This window comes from Strix aluco, chromosome 8, assembly GCF_031877795.1.
Source record: "Strix aluco isolate bStrAlu1 chromosome 8, bStrAlu1.hap1, whole genome shotgun sequence".
NCBI lineage: Eukaryota > Metazoa > Chordata > Aves > Strigiformes > Strigidae > Strix > Strix aluco.
In genome coordinates this window covers 11,778,334-11,802,393 of record NC_133938.1, presented here as the reverse complement: position 1 = coordinate 11,802,393, position 24,060 = coordinate 11,778,334, and the positions used below count along the sequence as shown (strand labels likewise).

Here is a 24,060-nt window from a genome sequence, read left to right as displayed (position 1 = left end):
CAGCTCGCCCCAGTGCCCACAGCTGTGTGTGAGAGCCTGGCTCTCGGCTGTGCGCCACTGCCCCGCTCGCCTGCCCACAGCATGGGGATGTGAGCACTTGGTCCCTCACACAGCTACAAAGGTGTGCTTTTGTCTGCAGTGTCCTCCCAGCTCCAACTTTAAACCACAGCCATGCAAAACCGCTTTAAATCTTTGTAGAGGTTTCTGTTGCATTGTATTCATCATTTTGGATGTTGCCATGGCTATGTTTGTCATTACTTACCCTGTGCCACCAGGAAACTTTCAGAGAAGTGATTTTTTTGTAAAACAGCGAATGTTGTCAGCCTGCAGCAAGGCCAGAATTCTTCATTTCACTGGTGTGCCACTGCCCAGCAAACTGACTCATGACTCCCACCCAAAACAGAAATGTTTCTGGACCATCCACAGCCATGCCAGTTTTTTATAAAACACCCTCTGCCCAGAGGAGTAACAGATCTTGACTTATGACACAATGAGTAAAAGCTGAGGAAGATGGAGCAAGAAAAGAAGAGAAAGGCAGCAGCACAAGTACTGCTTTGCTTGTTGTAAGTCTGTATTTTGGGGGCAGGCTGGCACACTTGACTCCAACTCAACACACATCCAAACTGCTTGGCTGCAAGCCTGTGCTCACCCACTGGCTTCAAGGAAGCTCTGAAAGGCAGCAGATAAATTAATGGTGGTCTTCAGCACAGACCCAAGCCTGTCTCTACCTGCCACGTGGACCCATCACCCTGTATCCTGCAGTGCTCTGCAGCAATACCCTGTGCCCAGGGTCAGGCAGACAGTCAGGTCTTCCTGCATCAGCCATCTTGCGTGTGCCAGGTGTGCGTTTGGATCTGCAGAGGGAGAGGCTGATGAACAGTGCCGGGGTCTAACCAAGCAGCCTCAGTTAAAGCATGCATTAAAGACAGGTCCTATTAGTAGCAGATTTGTACATTTGTTGCCCATTATTCTTTCCTCTGTCCTATTATTGGTTATATTATAAAATACGGAGCAGATCCTCCATTGTTTGCCACATATGCCCATGTAGCCTTCAGTTATAACTTGGTGTCACATCTCAAGTCACTTTACCATTGTATGAACAATGAGGCCTGGTACAAAGTAAGAGAAGCAAAACCCTGCAGAAGATACTGAAAAGCCTGGTTCAGGTAATCCCACTCTCTTTCCTGCCTGTTTACTAAGGCTAATAAATAAATCATGTTCTTTCCAAAAGGGCGTGGAAGAGACTTTTGCTGTGGCCCCCTTTGTTGCAGGACACCCCTCCCTTCCCACTTGAGATTTCAGTCCCTGTGACATTGGTGGTCCCTTGCAGTCCTTCATCCCTATAAATTTTTATTATGTCATACTTGAGGACAAATATTCTCTGCAGAAGCCCCCTCTTATGTGCCTAGTCTAGCTAGTCTCTAATGTGTTTTAAGTTTGTGAGTGTATTTTATGGAAGGTTGCAGCCCTTAATGCAAATGTGTAATGGGAGCTGTAAGTCTGCACTGCAGGGAGAAAAGACCTCTGGGGCCTGATTTTCATTTAAGCTTGTGCTGGCTGCATTATGCTGCTCTAGCAGTGTAAAGAGACCTCAGAGTGGGTGCCAGGGTTGTGTAAAGCCTCAGTGTATCCTTAATAAAGCCACAATATGAATGAGAATTCAGCCTTCCTGGCTTACCAAGGGAAATGCTCAGGAAGCAGAGCAGAAGACTTTCATGGTGGTGACTTTAAAGGCTGCAAAATTTAGCTTTCCATATGCAGAGGTGTGCTGAAATTATGAATGTCTGCTGTGTTATCTGTGATCTAATCATGAATATACAGTGTATTAGTAACATGCTAGAACGTGAGTTATTGGCATACAGGTTTTCAGAATTCCTGTGGCTCAGTTTTCTTAGTCTTCATGCTTATTTGCCATGGGGATATTTAGAGAAGAAGGAGATTTATGAATAGGAGTGCTACAGGAATACAGGCTTGCCCAGCTCTTGAACTGCTTGCATTGCTCCACACGCTGAGAGGGAGCTGCAGCAGAGGTGGTGGGGTGGCTCCGAGACGTGGGGAGAGGGGATTCCCTTGCCTCCCCTGTGCCTAGCCTGGTTGCTGGAGCTTGGCACAGGGTTCATGTTCACACAATCAGTGTTCATGTCCGATTGGACCAAGGTGGTGGCAGCTAGTGTAGCGCAGGACCTTGTGATTTGGTCAGTGGTGGATGCTCCTCTTAGATACAGTATGTTCTGTCAACCAGGGATTTTCCTGCAGTCTGAGTAAAACTAAAGTCATTTTAGTGAGATTTAGATACAACACTGAATCCCCGGTGGAAAAATCAACAGCAAATTATAAGTCATTCACTGCACTGCAAAGATAACGTTTCAGGGTTGGAGGGAGACCACCTGGCGTGGGTCAGCTGAGCCCACAGAATATTTGTGACTGAATAACATGTGGAATAAGTATAACTGAAATCCTTGTCCAGGAAAGGCTCACCTCCCTCCACCTGAGCTCAGCAGTGAGCATGCCCCCTGAAAGACAGCTTAATTAATTAAAAGGGTAAAACCAACAATCAGCAGCTTTGATTTTGTAAGTAAGCATATGTATGAAAATACAGCTGCACTTCAGCTTGCAGACTGAGATGGGATGTACGATGCAGGTCAGCACTGTGCAAAGCTTACCAGCCAGCACCTGAACTTGCTAACTGCCGATCATCTTCTGACAGAGCAAAGCACATCAGGGTTTTCTTTGTTTTCCCCCTGAAGAAGGAGCAGCAGATTGTCAGGTGCCAGAGCAGAGACCCACAACGTAGGTTTGATTCCAAGAAGCAAAATCTGGGGAGCGTGCAGAGGGGGGAACAAATGGGATTTGTGTGTGTAGGAGCCTGTGCTGCCCAATTTCTAGATCCTAGCTCTGTTCTACCCTCAGGCTGGTCCGCTGGGGCCATCCCCCACCACAGCTGTGGGACAGCCATGGGCAAGAAACCCATGAGCCAGGTTTGATTGCCCAGGTTTGCTGAAATGCAGGAAGGAAAAGAGGGGAAAGAGGCTGAAAAGCACAGGGGAGCAGGCAGTGCTCCGCCTGCAGCCTGGCTGCCCTATGCCCAAGGCATGGGCTGCTTCTCATCGGAAAGGCCAGGGCGATTTCAAAGCCCCAAAACTGAGGTCGGTGCTGCTGGGGCGGGGCGGGCCGGGCCAGGGTGCCCAGCTCAGCCCCAGCAGACGCTGCCGGCGTTGGCATTCGGGCTGTGCTCGGCCCGCAGGACAGGGGAGGCCAGGACTCCTCTCCCCAGGGACTCGCCTCCCCCTGGGCCGATGCCCAAGGGGGCCTGGCCGGGCAGCGCCCAGGGCGCAGGACTCAGGGCTCCCTGGTGGGGCTGGGCCGGGACCGTGGAAAGGCCACTGGCCCCCCACTGGCCACCTGCCTTTAGCTCTAGCTACCCCTTGGGCCCTCATTGGCCAGGTGCCCTTGGGCCCCCAGGGCCCCCCGTTGCTCATTGAGCAAGAAAAGTTGGAGAGAGGTTGCCCCTGGTGCCTGATTGGCCAGCACCTTTGGGTTACAGTTGGGCCCTGATTGGCCAGTGCTGTTGGACCTAAAGGATGCTCAATCCCTATTGGGCAAGGAAACCTGTTTGAAGTTGCTCCTGGGCTCTGATTGGCCATCTGCCCCTGCGTTCCAGTTGTCCCTGGGCTCTGATTGGCCGTGTGCCCTTGAGTTCCACTGGTTCCTAATTTCTGATTGGCCAGGCACTCGGGTCCCCGTTACCCTTGATCTCTGATTGGCCAGACGCCTCTGGGTTCCAGCCGCCCCTGGGCCCTGATTGGCCAGGGCTCGCTGGGCCCTGCTGCCGCCTGTCGGTTGCCATGGGAACTTCCTCCTCTCGCGCCTCTCCCCGCCGGTTTCCTGGTGAACTTTCACCCTCTCGGCAGCGGGTCACATGACCGGGGCCAACATGGCGGCGGCCGCTGGGGGCTGATCGGCGGCGCCTGCCGGGCCGCGCCGTATCCGCCCGCATCCCGGGCCGCGCGGGGGGGTCCGCCCCGGGGCCCGCCGCCCCACTGCCCCACCGGTCGCCTGTGGCGCCCGCGGCTATGCAGAGCGGCAGGAGGGGGCCCGGCGGCGGGGGCCGGGAAGAGGTGGGTGCGGGGGGGGGGGCGGGGGCAGGCCCGGGGTCGGTGCGTTGTCCCGGTGATGCGCGGGGCGGGGGGGACCGGTTGGGGCCTTGTTTACTGGCGGGGGGCGAGCTGTTTACATCCGGCGCCCGCGGGCCGGGGGCTCTGATACTTCTCCGCTCTTGTCTCCCCTCTGCAGACCTTCCTGCGGGTGCGAGCGAACCGGCAGACCCGGCTGAACGGTGAGTGCGGTCCCGCGCGGCGCCCCGGGCTGCCCCCGCCCCGCCGGGCCTCCTCCCGCGCCTCCCCCTTCCCGCAAAACTTTCCGGAGTTGGGCCGAGTTGTGTAAAATACACTCCCCTCCGCAGGCTCGGAGCTGCGACCTGCTTCGCCGGGGCCTCGACGTGCGGCTGGTGGGGCGCAGGGTGTGTTGGGGTGAAACTCTCCGCGTTCACCCCTGGCTTCCTGCGGGAAGCGATTCTCGCCGCTGGGATCCCACCAGCGAGTTATAAGTAGGCCCTGAATCCTGTATTTTCAATTATGAGGCCAGGCTTCCGTGCTTTCACGGCTCACATGGCAGAACCTTGCAGTAAACTTTTAAACCAGCAGTCTGAGCGTCTGTGCATCTGACGTCATGTTTTGTGTTGTTTTTTTTTTTTTTTTTTTTACCTCAAACCCACAGATGCTGGTGTGTTATTTTTATTCTTGTATTTCTGGGTGTTCCTAACAACAGTTAAATAAGTATTTCTAGCAAAAAGTGTCTCGGTGTTTAAAAAGCATATTAGAGGTCACCTTATTTCAGAAAGACCCATTTCTGTGTTTGTAAACCAGAAAAAAGATGAAAGTATACTTTTTTTGCTTAAGTTGAAACTCTTTTCCCAAAGTTCAGAGAAGTCATGACTTACCATATAAATAGTAACAATATTCTGTCATCTGATTTTATGTAGCTGTAAGCAATATAAAATATGTACCATTTAGTCAAAATTTCATTGTTCAGGCTATCAGGAGGCTTGTTAATTTTAAGCTTCCTGCTGTGATAGTTTGAGATAACAGCAGTGACATTGTGCTGATGCAGTTTATTTAGAAGAAGATAAAGATACTTTAACAAAATAGCAAAAGGCTTTTGAGTGTATTGATAGCAAAATAGTTTGCTTGAATTTGAACTACATGTTTAGCATAGTCTTAAGCAGATAGAAGTGCTGACTCAAAATCTTTGATAAGTTATACATAACTGAATTCAGAGCTAGCTTGGAGATTTTTAAATATCAACCCTGAGGGCCAAAAACCTGTGAACTCTTGAAAGCCTGTTAAGTCATACAACAAAGAGATGAGTCGCCTTGCACCAGGTAACTGCTGGCAGGCGTGCTCACATCTGCACCCCGAGATGAGTGCAGTGAGCTGCTGGCGTTGGCAGGCAGACCCTTTTCCTGAAACAGAGACTTCAGATGGCTGAAATGCACTGAAGTATTGCTCTGCAGTAACTTGTTTATGTGACAGGTCTCTGAAGTCAGTGATGTCAAGCCATTTCTTTATCATTTTCAAATGGCTGAGACTAAGGTCCCACCTTCCACCTTTTTTCAGGCCAACAATGTGCAGTTACCTTATTTTTTTAAAAAAAAAAAAAAGGTCTGAGCCAGGCTTGTGAGGTTCTTGGTTGCTAAACTGGCTCAGTAGAGCTTTATGTTTTTGACTTTAGCCCAAAGTAGGGCTGCACCACAATCTGTGTAGACTGCGATCTAGGAACTCCTCTTGGGCCCTGTTCTTGTTTTTGTGAACCTGGGCTTATCGTCTAAAGGGAGGCTGCTAGTTTTGTACAGCATTTGCATTGGTTTTGCTGAACCTTCACTCTTTTTGTATGTATCTTTTGGGGTAAAGTGAGCAGAACAGCCGTGTTCCAAGTGAGGGCATTTGGTTAAATTATATAATGCCTTTATAACACTGGTATTTCCTGACCATTCTGTTGTACCCTAACAGAGCTAGGTCCAGATGTTAGGGAACTGGCTACAGAAATATAAGCTGAAGTGCTTTGGGTCACAAAAAAGGTCAAACTAGATCAGAACTGGTTCCTCATGACCATTTTATGACTGATTACTACTGTTGCCAGAACATCACCTAAACCCGTGGTGCCTGGTTCAGTCCTATGCTGTTAGATTAGTATCCAGCTGGACAGTTGGGTAGGTTATACTGCTGCTTTCTATGCATGTGACTTTATATTTGTGACCACTGAACTCAACCTGTTTTCTTGCTTCCTCCTTCACATTTGCTTGCACTAAAATAACTTTAATTCGTAAGCTTTGCCATGTTATTATTAAACAGTTGTTTAAGCAGTATTGCTCCAGATGGAGAACACTTGAGTGCTTTGGGGAAAAAAAAAATGCTTATTTGTCTTTATCTTGTGTTTTAATGAGCTTCTAATCAATCACGCAACTTTATAGCTTGCTCTGTGAGAATGGCTTTCTTATCCATGTTAGTTTACATTGACAGAAATTATGTAGGACTTGTCCAAAGATTTGGCTTTTTGTTTCATGTTCTTATTGACACACTGAAAAAACTTAAGATGTAGAAAATGCAGTCTATCTGTCAAAGAAAAATCTATTTCACTTGTTTTTATTATGTTTTAAGTGTACTTTTCAATATTGTGGTAATCAGTTTATCTTGGTATCTCTGTCAAGCTTCTTAGCAGCTGAGTTCCAGAACCACTTCTGGCAACTCCTCCCATAAAAAGGGGCCCACAGTGTTTGCTCTTCTCCCACATAGTCTGTGACTCAAATCTCAGCTGCCCAGGCTTTTTGGGTCTGAGTCCTGTCAGATCACCTTGATGTGTTCCTTCTTGTTGTGATCGCTTGGGAAAGCACAACAAGAGCTAAGGAAAGAAAAGGTAGAGAGGGAGATGTCTTCTGTGAGCTGCTGTTGGCCTGGCTGCAACATGATTAGGTCCTGATAGGTACATGGTTCACAGGTACCTGACGGTCCAGAATTTTAATTCTGTAAGTCAAACCTTTGACTTAAATTGAACTGTAAGCAAGGTGAATGTATTTGCAAGCTCTGGAGCAGGAGATTAATGTTCTGTCTGTTAGACTCTCAGTTGAGTGTTTGTATCTGAACTTCCCTGTCAGCGTCAGTGAGTTAATCCCACACCTCTCACCTGTACTAAACTCACTTTGCAGAGGTTGTGTCCTTGTGAACCCAGCAGTATGAGGTGCTGATTCCTGATGAACCCATGTGATAAAGAAGGCATTTCTTTCATTTGCCTTATTTCCAGTCTTGCCAAGCTGGAAACTTTAAGCCGCCCTGTAAATTGATGCTTATGGAGTTTAGCAGTGCAGAGGAGGTTAGATAGTAGTTCAGAATTAGAGGCACAAAGTTACGGTTTAGTGTATCAGAACGTGGATTCAGCAGGTTAAGTAGGTGCCAACCTCGGAGAATAGTGTCAGACTGAAGGTTGCTAAAAATCATCTGTGTGGAAGTTTGGCCATGCAAATGTGAAAGCCCCACTGAGACCCTTCTGTGAATTTGACCCTTAATGTTCTCTCCCGGGCAGATGAGCAGCAAATTGTACATAAGGTCTGAAATGGATTCATTCCTGACCATCTGTTTTCTTGCTTTAGCTTGTTCTTGAGATGGCTTTTTGTGCTCTGCCATTGTTGCCTTTGTTCCCTTGGATCAGATGCTTTGGATAAGTTGATCATCCACAGAAGCTTTTTGTGATAGATTTAACAAAAATAGGTATAACCACTCCTGAAGACTCCTCTAGTAGATTTGCAGAGAGCAGATGCTAACTCTTGTGCTTGAATATCTTTGATTGAAATTTAGAGATATTTGCAAAGTTGGCATTCTCAGTAGAGTTGTAAATAGGTTCTTGCAAAGCTCCTTTTGCACCTGCCTGAGAAGCTGATTCCTGTTTTGGTGGTCACCATGCAGTTTGTTGTTTGAACCACCATCAGCATGTCACGTGCTTTTGTAGCTGATGGGTGGGGGAGGAATAAAGCTAGATGATTTTCACTGGAAAGGAGACAAAAATGTTTCCACTTAACTTGATTGGCCTGCCATTGCAGGAGCTGCTAATGATGTCTGCATGGGACTCGGGGGACCACTCAAACTGGTGGAGGGAATCATAAGAGATATTGCTAGTAACTTAATCATCTCCTTTGATGCTGCGGTAGAGGTTTGTATAGTGTCCACTGCTAGCCCTGTCCTGAAGGTAAATTTTTGCTTGGGGAGGGCAGCACCAGTGAAAACTAAAATCCATTAGTTTTTCTCTCAGGAAGTTTTGCTGGGCTAGAGAATTACATGACCTTTAGGCGTTAATAAGTGAGAAAAGATCCTCAGTCTCGTCTGCCCGTAAGGCAGCAGTGGTGGCTGGTTCCTTCTTCCTGCACCCGTGGGAAGGCAGGGGCCAGTGTGCCCTCAGCAGTAGAGACTTTGTCAAGTGCAATTTGGCTCCTCCTCTAGTGCAAGCAGCTTATCACCTTGTGCAGTCCCAAAAGACCCTGTATTAGGAAAGGAAAGAGCAGCTTCCTTAGTCAGCACAGCTCCTAAGTCAAGTCAGAGACCATAACTGAGACCCTGACCCTTGCAGAGGGTCCCAATTTTTGCTTACCTCTATGTGCTACTCTTCTCAATTCACATGCTGTGGTGACTTAAACTCCCTGGGTGCCTGATGGTTTACGGTATCCTGAGAGAGAACGTGCACATGCAGCAGGAGCAGTGGGTAGGGTAACGTACACCTGTTAAAAGTGAAGCCTCAAAGGTGCTGGAAGCCCTCTGATGGCCTAATAATAACTATTAATGCTAATCAAAATTAGTGAACTCCTCACCTCCTGGCAGAAGACTGGAATAATAACTACAGAGTCTTTGTTCAGTCAGAGATAAGAATGGGTCAGCTTTGTGCAAAATCCTCCTTCCCTGAGCTCTGTCTTCTTGCATCCAGTCCTTCACTGGCTGTGTTTTTATCTTCCTAAATTACAAGAGGGAATGGCTTTTCTTTTCTTCCCTCTCCCATGCTCCTGCGACAGGAGCAAGGGGGAGAGGGATTAGTGAGCTAATTAGAAATGATCGCATCTATCAACACTAATTAACAATCCTGTGGTCTCACTTGCGTGTTCTTTTGAGCTGCTCCCCTTCGGGACAGCGCCACAATCACCCCCTGCCTTTGGGGCCACTCCGTCCCTTCTGCGCTGATTGGAAGTGATAGCCGGGCTGCGTGTCGTGTCGGGTAGGGACAGTGCTGCTCGGGATATGCTTTCGAGGCTGCAGCATTCCCTTTCCGTTTCTGCTGTCACCACGGGCACCCTGGGCCTCCATGGGCACAACACTGCTGCTGCTGCTAATGACCACAGAACGAAAATGGCTGGTGGATTTGTTTTCAACACCTCTTTCTTCCAGTGGCTTTTTCATTTGTGGCACTAGAACTTAAAGAGCTGCTTTTCAGCAGAGCTAAATGGGCCAAAATAGGGGCTGTCTGCTGAGTCTTGCATGGAGCTGGAACAGAGGGAGGTTCTGTTCTCAGCTCTACACTAACATTTCAACAGCAGATTAGGTGCTTGTTCTGGCAAAATGGTCCCAAGAATTTATCAGTGCAAGACCTAAACCAAGTTGTCTTTCATTTTATCACTGTTACAGTGCCTGGACAGAAGGATGCCAGAAAAAAAGTTAAAAATACTAATAAACTTGCCAGGCAGACTGACTTAGCTGAATTGATTGGCCACGGGGAGTCATACCAGAATAATGAAACTGCTCCTTCCCTACATTCCCCCGTTTAAAAACGGTATGAGGTGAGAGAAAGATGTGTCTGCGATCAGGATAGAGGCTTTGTTCCTGTGTTTTTCTCTGGTCAGATAGATGTTTGCTGGAGAATGCTCAAGTTGTGTCTGATTCTAGGCTTCTCCCTTACTTTGTGCTGGCTCTACAGAGCTAGTGAGGCAAGGAAAGAGCATCCTAAACTTTTGCAAAAGAGCCATACTGGATGATTCAGGCACTAAATCAGAACTTCAAAGTCTCTCGTGCAGTGAAGTACAAACCTGAAGAAGCATGGCTTAAATTCGACGACTTCAGTAACAGGGCTGGATGATGTTGAGGGGTGCAGGGATGGCATTTTGGGGTTCAGGAACGGAAGAGAAAACACAGAGGACATGTTTGGGGGTCATTGTTTTGTTTAAAAGTGGAACATAATTCATCCGGGCACAATGAAATTAGCAATAACACTTCATGATGTTTGCCTCTGTATTGGGTGGAAGTCAAGTGGAATCGAAGATGACAGTATAGGTAAAAAAACAGATTTAAGCAGACAAATTAGAAGGGAAACTTAAAATACCCCACAAGGAATACTGAAGTATCTGAAGTACATGGAGAGTCAGCTGGGCTGTGGAGCTGTCAGCGTGGTGTACCCAACACGAGAGGGTTGTGGAGCTTCAGCAAATAAAATTTAGACAAACTATGAAAGTGGTGTACACTTACTTGAGAGTCTCTGTTGTTCAGAGTGCCAGGTATCGAAAACACTATTGTTTTGGTCTCAAGTTGCTGTCTCTTATTCTAAGCGTGTCACATTTGCAGAATCATTTTCATGATGCCAGGAGCGAAGATTTATTTTGCAGAGAGTTTTCCCACAAATCTGTCTCATTCAGTGAGGAAAAGCAATGCCCAGGGAATAAATTGAAGCCGCCTTAATCCTGGAGCATCAGAGGGTGTAGGGGATCAGTATACTCCTAATTTGGGATTGTGGGAAAGTGTATCCTAACCCAGAGAGTCCTGAGTCCAGGGAAGCCAACAAGAAAACCTTGAAAGAGGCCTTTCAGGTCTGTGTTGGAGTGTTCAGCTGAAACTTTATAATTCACTTGGTGATGTGCGTGCACTAAACTGATGCACTTTTGGAAACAATTGACAGAAACTTTCCCATACCCTGGTCCTTCTCTGCCTGGCATTCCAACAGCTTTCTCTGACTCACTGGCTGCAGGGAGCTGTTGATCCCACAGTATTCAGGCATGAAGGCTTTCAGAGCATGCTGCAGTGCTCGCAATGTCAGTAACGATTTCTGGCTAACGCAGCTTTTTGGTGGTGTCATCTCTCATTATCACATGGGCTTTCCTTGGGCTTTTCCTTGTCTCTCATTCAGAATTTTGACCTTCCTTATTAATTAAACAGCAACTTTCCTGCAGCCAGTGATTGAGTTATTCAGTAATACCTGCCTAAAGCCATCATAATAAAGGACAGAAGTTCTTTTTAATGCAAATGATTTGGTTCCAGATGTTTTGATCACATTAAATGATGGCTCAAATTAACCAGAGATTGGATTAAGCAACAGGCTACCTTGGCTGCTTTTTCTAATCATCATGATTCCTAACGTGTTTGTTTCCCAGAGCATACCCTCAAGAAGGCAGTGTAGCCCCCAGTTTTCCTCTACGTGAAAACAGTGAAATAAAAATAGAGAGCCAGAAGCTATCTAGCATAGGTGCTGTGTTCTTCACAGCAAAGATCTTTCCTCTCCTTAAGTGTTACCTGCCACCAAGATGCTGCTCTGCTTGTTTGTGATGTTTTGGGAAGGAGTTATTCAGGGTGTACAGGAGACTCTGTGGTCCTGGAAGTGACACTTATGTACCTTGTCCAAGGCTTTTTGGGCACTCTTCATCCTTCTATGGTTTAAACAAGTTCTTGTGTAGGGAATAGACATGTTAGTGGATGGGTCTCGGACTTAGAAGGCAAAATCCAGAACAGAATTCGGTGGCTTGATCACTCAACTTTGAAAACAATTTCAGGCTTCCAAAAGAAGGTATTTAACCATTTGAATAACTTACCTGGGGATGTGCAGCAGATATTCCCTCTCCTAGCTATTAAATCGTGAGTAGCTGCCTTTCTGAAATCAAGCTGTACTCAGCCACAGGCTACAGATTTAATCTGGAAAGTGCTAAGCAACAGTGTCTGTACTGTTTATGGAGGTCAGAATAGGGAGTTGCAATGGGATTTTCTGGTGTGAAATCTTACTGTTTCTACCAAGGGTTTATTATTTGGAGCTGAGCAAATAGAAGAGTGGATCTACAAACTTGACGTGTCTTCCTTTGTTTTTTTGTTTGTTTGTTTCCCTGGTTTCTCCATGCAGCTCGGATTGGAAAAATGAAACGGAGGAAGCAAGACGAAGGGCAGGTATGTCCCCTCTGCAGCCGACCTCTGTCAGGATCCGAGGAGGAGATGAGTAGGCATGTGGAACAATGCCTTGCAAAGGTAGAGGCGCAGCAGGATCGCCAGCTGCCATTCCCTTCTCCCTATTCCCAGCTTTGTCTGCAGTTGACCTAACATGGGGCAAAAACTAACAATCCTGAGCTTGCAGGCAGTGCTAACTGTCTCCCTAAGATCTGCAGTCACTTCTCTTTGTCTTGAAAGATGGGTTCTTCTCAATTTTTGTCCTGTGTTGCATTAGTAGCTTTTTTTACTTCATGCACCCTTTCGCTGTTAGTAAAGTCTAAGTTGTAGACTGTAAAGGTAGAGCAGTTGAAGTTTATGAAGCCTTTTGTAGGACTTCATGCTTCTTGTGTGGCACAGCAGGAAGAGTTCTTTCTGCGACAACATTAGAATTACTTTTTGTTGGGTTCTTTTTTAACAGACTGGCATTTGTAAATGTTGCATGACCATCTTACTCCAGGAAGTGCATTTAAGCAGAACCATTCTCTTGCTGTTCATCCCATAGACAGCAAGGAAGAAAGAGGAACAAGCCCTACGGGAGGGAGAGAGTTGTGTCATAGGGCTTTCTGTGCTTGTTTCTCAGGAAAAGCTCACAATAGACATGATAACAAATTCATTCGTGTTGCCTCAAGAGGTGCATGGTGTAAAGAGAGGTGTTCTCAATCAGTGTGCCCCAAAAATATGCTCTAGAGAACATTCCTGCTGCGGGTCAAAGGAATCTGTGGTTTACATGATAGGGGAACGGTGTATGCAAGGCAAGGGAATGCATGTTGAAATGCACACCAGCATTGCTGTAGGAACCAGAGCTTAAATTTCCATGTGTAAAAATGATGAACCTTGCAACTTGTTTTGATCTTAAGGTTGTCAAGTTCTTCCAGCACCCATTTACTTCTAGATTTAGATCACTGGGAATGGGGGTGAGAGTAGATACTGCTGTCTGCTCTATACTTAGCTATCCTGGGAATGGTCCAGCTTTTTTTCTCCGTCCCACCATGAGTTATTAACCCCAAAGAGCTATATCATGCATCTCAACGCTCTGCCCCTGCTTTACCCTGTGCAGAGAGAAGGTTCATGCATGACTGAGGATGACTCTGTGGACATCGAGAACGAGAATGGCAACCGCTTTGAAGAGTACGAATGGTGCGGGCAGAAGAGGATACGGGCTACTACTCTCCTGGAGGGAGGATTTCGAGGTGCGCCAGTGTTTTGGGGGCCCTTGTAAATCATTCTGCTGTGGAAGTTGCTCACTGCCTATCTTTAAAGGGAGGGACCTGGAGATTTGCCTTTCACAAAGGGTGGGACCTTCAGCCTTTGCTGGAATGTAAAGTGAATTGAGCTTTCTGCCTCTTGAATGATGAGAGTGAAAATTTGTGCAAATCCTGAACAAAAGCGTGGTGTTATTTCTTGCTTGAGAAATGTGGCTGAAGAGGGAATGAGTAGGAATGGTCAGAATGGGGAGATCATTTGGGGAAAATAGCTTCTTATATGTTACACATAGTAAGAAATGTGTGGAAATATGTGAAGAGAGGGAAATAGAAATGAAATTGTAAAAATTCCCAGCCTGGAGTGACGAAAGCTGGTGTATCAGCCTCTGGTGATGTATTGAAGGTGACAGCTAAGTCGCTTTAGCACCTGCATAAAATATTAAAGGGCCAGTTGTGCATTTATCACTCCATCCCTTTTAAGGTTGATAAATGAGAATCCAGGAACCTGCTCTGCACCTCCAGCACTGCAAGCCCTTAGGGCTTCCAGACAAACACATTTTATTTTTCCTCCTTCTTTTGCTCCTTCCCCAGTGATGGGGAAATCAGTTACTGAGGAGAGAGTGAGTTATGGCAAAATTTGACCTCTCGTGAGCTTTATTGGTGAATGTAATTTTAGCTAGAAACCTGGCCCTTTTCTTACACTCAGCCCTTTGGCCTCAAAGAGGAGGATTTACTAAACTGTTCGTTGGCATGAACCTCTGGCACTAAGGAGAGTCTCTCGCAAGCAATCCACGTAGCACATGCCTAATGAGAGGAGGAATGCTGTCTCCCTCTGTTCAATAAAGAGGATGGAATGTGATCTCTTCCTATATCAGCTTGGATTTTAATTTAAAATATCTCAAGGGGAAAGGCTACTACGTAAGGGAGTTGAACTTAAAAGCCAGTCATGTGCTCGGTGACAGCCTGGAACTCCTGATCTGCTCTTACCTTCCTCTGAAATTAAATTGTAGCTGGGTTGTAGCAGAGCAGCGGATGATCAGGAGCACAGAGGTGAAGGAGCAGCTTCTTTGGGTTTTAAAGGCTATCCAGGGAAGCCCACGTGGTCACTTTCTGTATCTGTAGCCTTACCTACCTTAACTTTTTTTTGTGCCCGCATGGAGAATTGCATCTCTACACAATTCCAGGTAGAGATCTGATGAGACTGTGGAGGGCCTTGGACTATGTTTATGTAGTATAGTCACTACAATCTGTAGCAGGGAAGCATGAGATGTCTGTGTGCCTCTATTGTTGTCACTGCTAGTCCTGATGAGAAAAAAGCTACTCAGTTCATTTCTACCCTTTTTTGTGCATGCATAGTTTCTTCCTTCACCCCCACCGACACCTGGGTTTGTGCTGTCCTCAATCTTCTGCTTCCTTTAGTGTGAACATTGTGCTGTCTTCACAGGATTAACATTCCCAGTTGTTTTTGAGTTAACTCACTGAAGTGTGATCTGAACCTTTCGTATCATTTCAGTCATATGGAGACCCTCTTTCAAATGAGGCTTCAGGTGGACAAAATGTCTGTAACTGATGTGGTTAGGCTGTATAAATGCAAAGTATTTGCTCCTTGTTGTATTTTCTTCCTTATTTTAAGGAATTCTTAAATGTGTTAGTTTGCATTATATAGATCAACTACTTTCCTCCACCAAAAATTAGGTTCTAGCATCAGTCAGGCTGTAACCTCTGCTAGGTGGCTGTGCATGCATGGACAGGTACTTCTGTATTTCATACTTAGAAATAGCCTTGCTTCCATCAGGAAACATGGGGTCTGTCTCGAGACCTTCGTGACACCTTCAAGAGTGTTTAGTTACATGAACAGATCCAGCAAAGGATCGAAAGACTAGGAAAGAGTAGAGCACAACTAAAACCCTCCATGATTACCCTGATGGGAAGGCTTTTTTGGATTAGACTTCTTCCCTTTGCAGTGCTGGATGAAAGGTGTCTCTAGATCAGCTCACAAGCACAGGAACCTCCCTGTAGCATTTGTAGTGAGGAACATCTCTCTGTGCAGCTTTTGGTGGCAGAGCCATGGCTAAGAAGTGATTCTACCTGAGCAGCTGGCAGGTCTCTAGCACATGCATTTCTCCCTGCCCTTCCTCCTCCGCAGCACACCTCTGCTGGCAGCTGGATTCAACAGCTGGATTCAACAGCTGCCATGCTCCTCTAGAGAGGTGTCCTCTTCCCTAAACAGGGGAACTTTTTGCCACCAACTTTCTACCTAGTGTTTTGGGATGACCAGATAATATCTGCAGGGTACCCAACTACTCTTCTCAAGAAGTTTCTTGATTTGGGAAGCCAGAGCAAAGCTGGAATGATCTCCCATAGTTGGCTGATGTTATTTCTTTTCAAGCAAGTTATGCTTTTTCATGCTCCCTTTTGGGGTTCTCGTGTTGTTTCTGGCTGTTGGCATTCAGAGGTCTCCATCAGTCAGGCCTGCTTTGTGCACTCTCGGGTAATCTTAAGGTGACTGTCTTTTTCCTTTCTCTGCCAGTGTTGGCTCTTGCCTTGTTTTAGGGACAGAATTCTTAATTTACAGCCCTGAAGCACAGCACAACGTTTTGGAGATGCTTTCCAATGCTTAAAACTGCTTTGTCTGAAGTTGGCAAGGCCCTCATTAACCCCTGTCACCTGAGGCTTTGTGTTCGGCTCTGTTCCCTTTGCTGAGAAGCAGCAGCGATGTGGAAATCGAAGGCCTTTTATAATGCCAGACAGCTTTGCCAGGCTACAGGGATGTCACCAGTGTGTAAAGAGATGACATGGGGAAATACATAAAACCAGAGGGGAAAATACATGTCCATGTGTCTCATTAATTTCTGTTTTAATGGTGTGTTGCTTCGAGGAGATGTCACAGCTGGGCGAAGGGGGAGCAGGATGCTGTGGCCAGCGTGTATCGCATGAGTCGGTCAGACCGTTGGGCAGTGTTACAGAAGTGACTTAAACTTAACACAGGTCCTGGCTTCTTTTCATCGTTTTTGGTTAATGGGCAAAGTTCATATTGCTCTCAAGGTGAGGAAAGCTCTTTGCGAACTATATGAAAGATCCTGCCAGGATTTCAGATGGGTTAAGGTGTGGGAAATTGAGGTTTTTCTTCTTGAAAACAGAAAAGTCAGGGAGATGAACAGCCTTGCTCAGATTTTCTGGAAGGTGGTCTAATACTTAAGGAGCAGTCACAGGCTGAAACTCTCACTTGTGTCGTTTCTAGGATGACGCTTTCTTGCTTCCAAAGTGCTTGCAGGGAAGACTTGCTCCTCTCACCTGAGAGGCTGTCTTGGAAGGTGGAAATTCTTTGTCTTCTGTGTTGGTGTTACAGCTGCAAATCCCTAGTCAGGTCTAGTGCAGCAGAGCCAAAGAACACCTTCTTGCCTGCCACAGCTTGACATACTCGAGACAGCAGTTGGAAAGAACAGGAGATGGCAGCAAGTAGGAATATGACATAACTGAGAAGTGCGGGGATCGGTATGTTGTCTCTTAAGCTGTTGGGTTTGATGAAGGTATTCAGTCAGCAAATATCTGGTACTTATAGCTGTCCTGGCTTCTTAAAGCATCATTTGCTATCACTTAATTTGCTTACCCCAAACTGGAAGCATTCAAGGTGTAAATTAAGATTATTGGCAGTTATATAGGATTTGGAACCACTTTGTTTTGGCAGAGGTCCCCCTTGAAGTAGGGCTTTGTAGTAGGAGAGTTCTTGCTTCTGTTTGGGATAGGTGCAGAAGGCTACTAGCGTGAAATACCAAATGCTGTTTAAATCAAGCTCATCCTTCAAAGTGAAAAGCTATACAGATATAATAATCAAATATTTCCTTATCTCAGTACAGTGTCACAAGACTAAAATTTCTCTTGAAATACCTGAACATTCAGTAACCATCTATCCCCCCATCTCTGGATCATCCCTCTCCAAAGCTCTTTGTTGCAGGGGATTATTTCATGCCATCTTTGTCTAATGAGTTTCTGTGTTTAGGAAGCCAACAAGGCTTCGCAAGTGAAAGCATCAAGTGGGCTCCCTCTCTGATGTTTTTTTTTAACGCTCAACATATTTGTAGCAATTCTTCTGTTCCTCTCCAGAATGGATGCACGTTACCCTCAGTGTTTACACTATAAGGTTATCCCTTTAAAGAATTCCTGAGGGAAGTTCAAAAGGGTTTTTTTTCTTTGAAAGATTCAGTGTCTCTTTTTGTGTGTATGTCTCTTACTTGAAAGAAGGGAAGGGGGGGGGGGGAGTGAAAAAAAGTGCTTTATCTGAAAAGAATCACATCAGCCTCGCACTGATAGAAGCCGCTGTCATCTCTTAAACGGCTTAGCACAGTCAAAAGGCAAGAGGACTTAAAACAGTGTCTTACACAGGGATCGATGGGTGGAACACATAACTCGTAACTGAAAAAAAAAAGAAGCGCGGGGGGAGAGATAACGGTAATGATTGCATTGAGGGAAGCTTGAGGGAGGCTTGTTCTTTGTAACACAGCTTCAAAGGTGTCTGGACCGATGCCTAAGCAAACTGTCCTGTGAAGTCGCTGCCTCTGTAGGTCTAGGAACAGCAGTGGGGGGATGCTTGCACCCTTCTGTTTCTTAGCAGATGGGACAAAGATTAGTAAATGCCAGGTTAGTGGCTCCCTTCTGCTGCTTCGGATTTGAGGAGAGGATTTTGTCACTTGGTCTCTCGACGTCCATTCTGGGAAGGCAGCTTGTCCAGGAGAGGGGAAGGAGGCGAGCGGCGGATGGGGCGGTTGGGGAGATCGGGTTGGGGGACGGGATGTCAGTTTATCGATCGCACCTCAGTCAGGAGAGCTGCAGGCGCAGTGCTCTGAGCACGAGCGGCAGCGTGCTTAATGTGATTGAAAGGCAGTTAAAATGGCGGTGACCTTTTCAGGGGGAATTAGATTGCCTGCCAAGAGTGGTTAGAGGGAGTGATAACGCCAGCTTGAGGAAGCTGTCCAGTCTGCTTCAAAGGGAGAGAGACAGAGACAGGGAAAGCAAGCTAGCAGCAAGTACCATTTAAAGCACGAACCGTGCGGTCTGATAGAACAGAGATTGCTGTCCTCTTTAGATATGAAAGAATTGAAGAATTGTAGCTAAGTTCCTCCACCTGCCCTGTCCTCCTTTTCTCCCCTCTAGCTCCCCCACCAAAAAGCCTTCCTCCAGGCACAATAGCAAGCTAGTCATCACTGCTCTTCTGGGTTTCTTTTCCTTCAGCAGATCAGTTGCATCAAAAATAACACAGAAGAGAGGGAAAACTTTGAAAATGTTAAAATGGTAAGCAGGGCATTTTCAGGGAAGGATACTTTCTAAGAAAGATCAAGATGACAAGGATCTGTCTGATAGATTGCGATACTCTTGAAGAAGGAAAAGCACATGGGGATTACTTAACTCTGAAGTTTCTCTTTTTTTTTCTCCATGCTACCCTCCTCCCAAGCTAGCAAAGGGCTTGTATCTGTTCGTTAATGTCTTACCAAGGGAAAAGAACAGCACAACTTAGCGTATGCGTAGAGGGACGTGGTAAAGCCTTATAAGCTGTAACAAACTATAGTTATCTTTGGGTGCCTGTTTGCATTGGATCTCATGTCATGTACAATTCGGGCAGCTGCCTGAAAAGTGGGACTATATTAAAATGTCTAAAAGTTTCCAGCAGATGGCTGCAGTCCCATTGTGAGCTTTATCTCTGCAGAATCAAGATGTGCTTCAGTTTGAGCAGCAAATGTTGTAGGCCAGCCTTTGTCCAGCATGCGTTAGTTGCCCAGGAAAGAGCACTGGGGCAATAGCTGTGTGCTGCTCCAATTTGTTCTCCTTCTAAATACATGCAGCTTTAGAAGCATGCTCTCAAGTGTGAGGTCCTGTCCTCAAAATGTGAGTAGATGCTTTTCAGTTCTCCTGCCTCAGCAGCAGGTTTTTGTGAACACAGTGGCTTTGCTCACATCTGGTAACTGCCTGACAGAAAGCTCCAAATAGAGGAGGAAAACTTAGTTGCGCTTCTCAGTGCAGTTTCATGAACATCAAACTCTACAACAAAACTCCACAAAATCTGTTTGACACATATATGGAAACTGAAGCATGAAGAAGCATCTTCTCTAACATTATAAAGATAGTAGGAAAGCTGGAGACAGAGTTTAAAAGTCTTGCTCTAGAATCTTACCTAGTAGCCAGCTGTGCCCTCTTTTTCAGATAAAATACAAGGCATGCAGGAAGGCTTCAGGAGGCTAGGAGACTCCATTTCTCTGTGCCAGGAGGTTCAGGGTGCATTTAAGATTATACTAGTAAGAGGATATAAACTGATATCCTCAAATTCAGAAAAAGAATTTGAGTTGAACAGTAAAAGTGTGACTTCTCCTAAGAGACTGTGTGGTAAATAGAAGATGTCGTTGGCATATTTAGGCCATTGGCATATTTAGGCCTTTTGGAAGAATGGTCTAGTAATGAGAATCATCTTCCCCATTTCTGTGTAGATGAGTAGAGAATTCATTCATTTTACCCTGGCAGGCTAAAGCAAACTTCAACTTGGATGCAAGAGCAGTCTGTGGTAAGAGGATAGGGAGTCTTTGCCATAATGAAATTCTTAATCTTCCTCCCACTTAGGAAGAGCTCAGTTCAGTGCCTTTCTCTGTCACATTTCCAGTGTTGGTATTCCTTGTTGCTTAGTCTCTAAGGTGAATGCATCTATACATCTGAGCATCCTTCCCAGTCTCTTGGTCTTGGTATTTTAACCTTCCTATACTGGGTTTGCTACCTTCTGCTGGTCATTCCTACCTGCTGTAAGCTTCCAAGTGGGCGAGATGTATAAATTTCATGTTTCTCAAGTGCTTATTCTATGCCTTATCCCCCCTTTAGAGGGCTGCTGAGTCCCAGAGCACTCATTTGCCTTACCTCAGCCCTTGTGTAAAATGGTGGTAATCCTGGTAATCCCTCCGTTGCTGAAGGACAGTACTTTGTACTGGTCTGATAGAGTACCCCAACCACTCCTTAATGTTTGCATGTCTCTCCTTTGAGAGCAAGTACTTGTCCATAAGGAAATACTTGACCTAAAAATGCTAACAGATCTGTTTCCGTAGTGTTATATACAATAGTCAGGTGGGCTGTACCTGACTATTTCTCCATAGTTTGTGTCCACATACAGAATTTGAGGGATTCTGTGGTTAATAAATGTCTACTGGGTATTGTACTGTATATTAATATCAGAAGTTGACTTTAGTGAGCAGGAAGAACAGGTGAGAATAGTACGTGATTTTAAAAGAAAAAAATTCAGAATTCCTGCCTTGCATACAAAAGTCAGCATGACCTGCCACGTGATTGATGCTCGATACCATGTGTGTTTAAAGTACATATAATGCTTCAGGGAACAGCATTTTCTTCATTTTGGAACACAAAGTAATCAATGGGACTTGGCAAAGAAAAAATCACCTTAACGGAAGAAAAAAAAAATTGGTGCTTATAGCTGTTAAAAGTCCTGGTTATTGTTAGTACATTTTCGTTAACTTGAACACATACAAAAATGTAAGAACCTAATTTTTATGCTTAAACTGCCAGAAACGCATTAGCTGAAAGGAGCACAATCAACTAAACCTTGCTGTTTGATTTATGTAATGCCGACAGCCACTCTAACCAGGAAGAGATTTTTCTGTGGGAAGAAGGGGAATTCTCTGCATTTGACAGTACTGTGTATGGTTCTTGGGGGAGGAAAAGGGATGTCTGTCACCCAGCAACAGAGGAAGGAGGAGAAAAATTAATTAAAAAGAAAACAGAAAATGCAGTTCTAACACTGTGAAAATTGGCAGGGGGAGTAAGGGAGCAGGTAGAGCACCTGAAGCTACTCAGTTTTTTGAAATTGACTGGTTTCAAGTTGACAGCATCCCTTTTAGACTTCAGTTTTCCTAGACCTGAGACATGCAACATAAGATCTTCCAGTCCTATCTGCTGCACCTCCTTAGCTGCTCTCTGCAATCCATTTTTCTAGTGGTCTGTCTGCTCTTGTTTTGAAAGTCTCAGGCTTTAAGACAGTCATTTGATAATTGGGTTTTTTTCCAAAGTATCTGCATTTTGCTAGAACAGCAACCTACTTCTTGGACACTCAAGCCAAACTTCAGCCTTAAGCACAATAGTTGATTGACATGATTTTAATAGCATTTTAGAATACAGTTGTTAAGTCAGGGGCAGTGAGATTTTTTCAAAAGGAAGAAGGGAGCATGGGTCTCAATGGCTCTAAACAGCTCCTGTCTCCGCATGTCGTCTCTTACACTCGGCGGTGAAACGCATTATCGAGTAGTGCCCGGAAAGTGGCTAACTGCGTTTGACACACGCCAACTCCCTGCCTCCACACTGGATAATTGCATTGTCAACTGTTCAGCAAAGTGGCAGGTGACACTGCAGCCGGATTGATTGTCCTAGTATGGAGGCTCCCAAGACTGTCAGCCACCCAATCGATAGAGTTTACACAAGACACCGTGACTGCATCTGTAACTAATTTTAGTTTAAACCTCGCAAGATGCGGCTGTCCCTGTTTCCTGGCCTCTCTTCTTTGCTTGTATCTTCTCCCTGGACGAGGAAGTTGCTTTTCCGCTGAAAGCCTGGCTTTATTTCTTGTTTTGGAGCTGGAAGTGAAGAAATCAATGGTGTGTTTTGTGGTTTCAGAGTTGAGGGCATTACAGCACATGGCTAACTAGCAGCTCCAGTTTTGCAATCAATAGGCTGATCAATTGATTAAATTAGCACTGATTTTTCTTTCTTCTCTCCAACCTAGAAGAGAATTAGTTTGGGGGGAAGAGTGCATGGGTTGGGCCTGTGAAATTTGGCCCTTGTTTTTTCCAGTCCTTGGCTGCCTTTCCCCCATGAATGCAACCTCTGTGCTCATCATTATCTAAAGTAAACTACATCGGGCCCTGCTGCCGGCAGTGGCTCACTGTAAGCCAGGGTGTCACTTTCAGCTGTTCACCAGCCTTGCTGCTTCATGCTCGGCTGCCTTAGAAAAGTCATCCTCCAAGCTCTGCTGTGCTGCTTTATTATTGGCAAAGTTGCAACATTCCTGTGATCCCTGTCAGTGGTGCTTATTGATCCAGTGATGTGAATCTGCTTAGTGATTCAAGATTACTTTAATTCTCCCTCTTCCTTTTTTGTTTGTTTCCACCCTCTCCCCGGGGGAACAAAAGCTTTCAGATCCACCTTTCCCTGACTGTGGAAAATGAGCCGTAGCTGCAAAGACTGTGGCTGCTGTTGCTGCTGCTTTTGTACTTCAGCTCTGGGTTTTTAAGAGCAGCATTTGAGATAGACATGAGACTGTTCTCGCCTTAGTGCATTAACGCTGGCATGAGTCTCTAGGAGGCAGCCATGCGTGAATGGCCACACCAGATCACACCTTTGGTCTGAGTGTGTTTGCCCCTCTGCAGCCCCAATCTCTACCTGGTGAGTTGTGGAGAGGCATAAAAGGAATCTCTGGAATACTTCTCAGTGCTGTGTGGGGTGGGGAAGCCTCTTTCCCAGGCCTTGCAGCAGCTGGCTCTTACCGTGTACAGCAGAGCTTGCCTGCCCTTTGTTCAGCACACTGCTGCAAAATGATGTTAATGGTCATAAAATTATATGGCCCTTTTCTTTAAAGGCAGCTGTTCCTCTGATCTGTTAGCAAAGATCACTTTAAGCGTCCAAGATACTGGTAAGCAGTCAGGTCTCTGGCAGCCCATTTGTGCCTCTGTGGGAAGCTAATAGACGACATCAGATGGATGCATCTGCTATTTCAGGTGTACACTATAACGACACAGCTGGGTGTCAGTTTTCCAGGTAAATCACTGTTTTGCTTGAAATGGATCTGACTCCAGAGAAGTAAACTCCTTGTCCTGTAAGCAGCTTTTCATGGCCTCTGAATGTCAGTTTTTCCTGCAGCAGGCTGGGAAAGTCACCAGAAGAACTCTTCTATCCCTGTTTGCTCCCCCAGTTTTTCCTAGCACAATTTCACTGTCCAAAAATATGGCTGGAGAAGTGTTACGGATCTGCAGAAAGACTGCTGTTCAGCATGGCCTCATCTCTGCCTTCCTCTTGTTTTCAGGAATCTCCAATGGCTTTCTCTTCCCAAATGCCTTTTAAAATAAAACAGCATCCATGCCACCTTGTCCTCTTAGTACTAGTTTGGGATACTTCAGCAGCTGATGAAATAAACCCAGTTTAGAGCCATTCTCGGGAAGTGTGTGTGAGGCCTGGCCGTGTGTCTGCATAAACTACTTTTATTGCCTTCATTGTTTTTACTCTCCAAGAAGCCAACGAGTGACATTTCGTTAAGAAAATAGAGTGAACGTGCTGGAAAGGGAGGTTGTGCAGAAGGGGGTCACTGCAAGGAGTGTAATTAGCAAAGGCTACAGTTCTGGAGATTTACGAGAAGCTTTTTTTCTTCTTTCCTGAACACATGTAAATTACCTGTGAGCAGAATGAATGCCTCTTCCCAGCCAAAACAGGCCCCAGTGGAGCTGCATGCCTGTGAGATGGGTTTAGATTTAGACCCACTTACAGAATTTACACAAAATTCTGAATTTCTAGAATATTTCCAATATCGGCTTGACATACACCCCATACCCCCATTC

General features: G+C 45.7%; 1 protein-coding gene across 6 annotated transcripts in view; it reads left to right on the top strand.

Annotated features, from left to right (window-relative positions):
• The window catches only part of RNF220 (ring finger protein 220), a 232,656-nt gene that overhangs the window by 168,884 nt on the left and 39,712 nt on the right, over window positions 1-24,060 (top strand). For 3 of the 6 annotated variants that reach the window (XM_074832190.1, XM_074832189.1, XM_074832192.1), the window contains 3 exons: window positions 4,294-4,336; window positions 12,187-12,308; window positions 13,327-13,459. In XM_074832190.1, the coding sequence (XP_074688291.1) occupies window positions 4,294-4,336; window positions 12,187-12,308; window positions 13,327-13,459 (298 nt within the window). Of the gene's footprint in view, window positions 1-3,926; window positions 4,119-4,293; window positions 4,337-12,186; window positions 12,309-13,326; window positions 13,460-24,060 lie in introns of those variants that run through there. The other 3 variants (XM_074832193.1, XM_074832194.1, XM_074832195.1) reach the window with 2 other exon arrangements.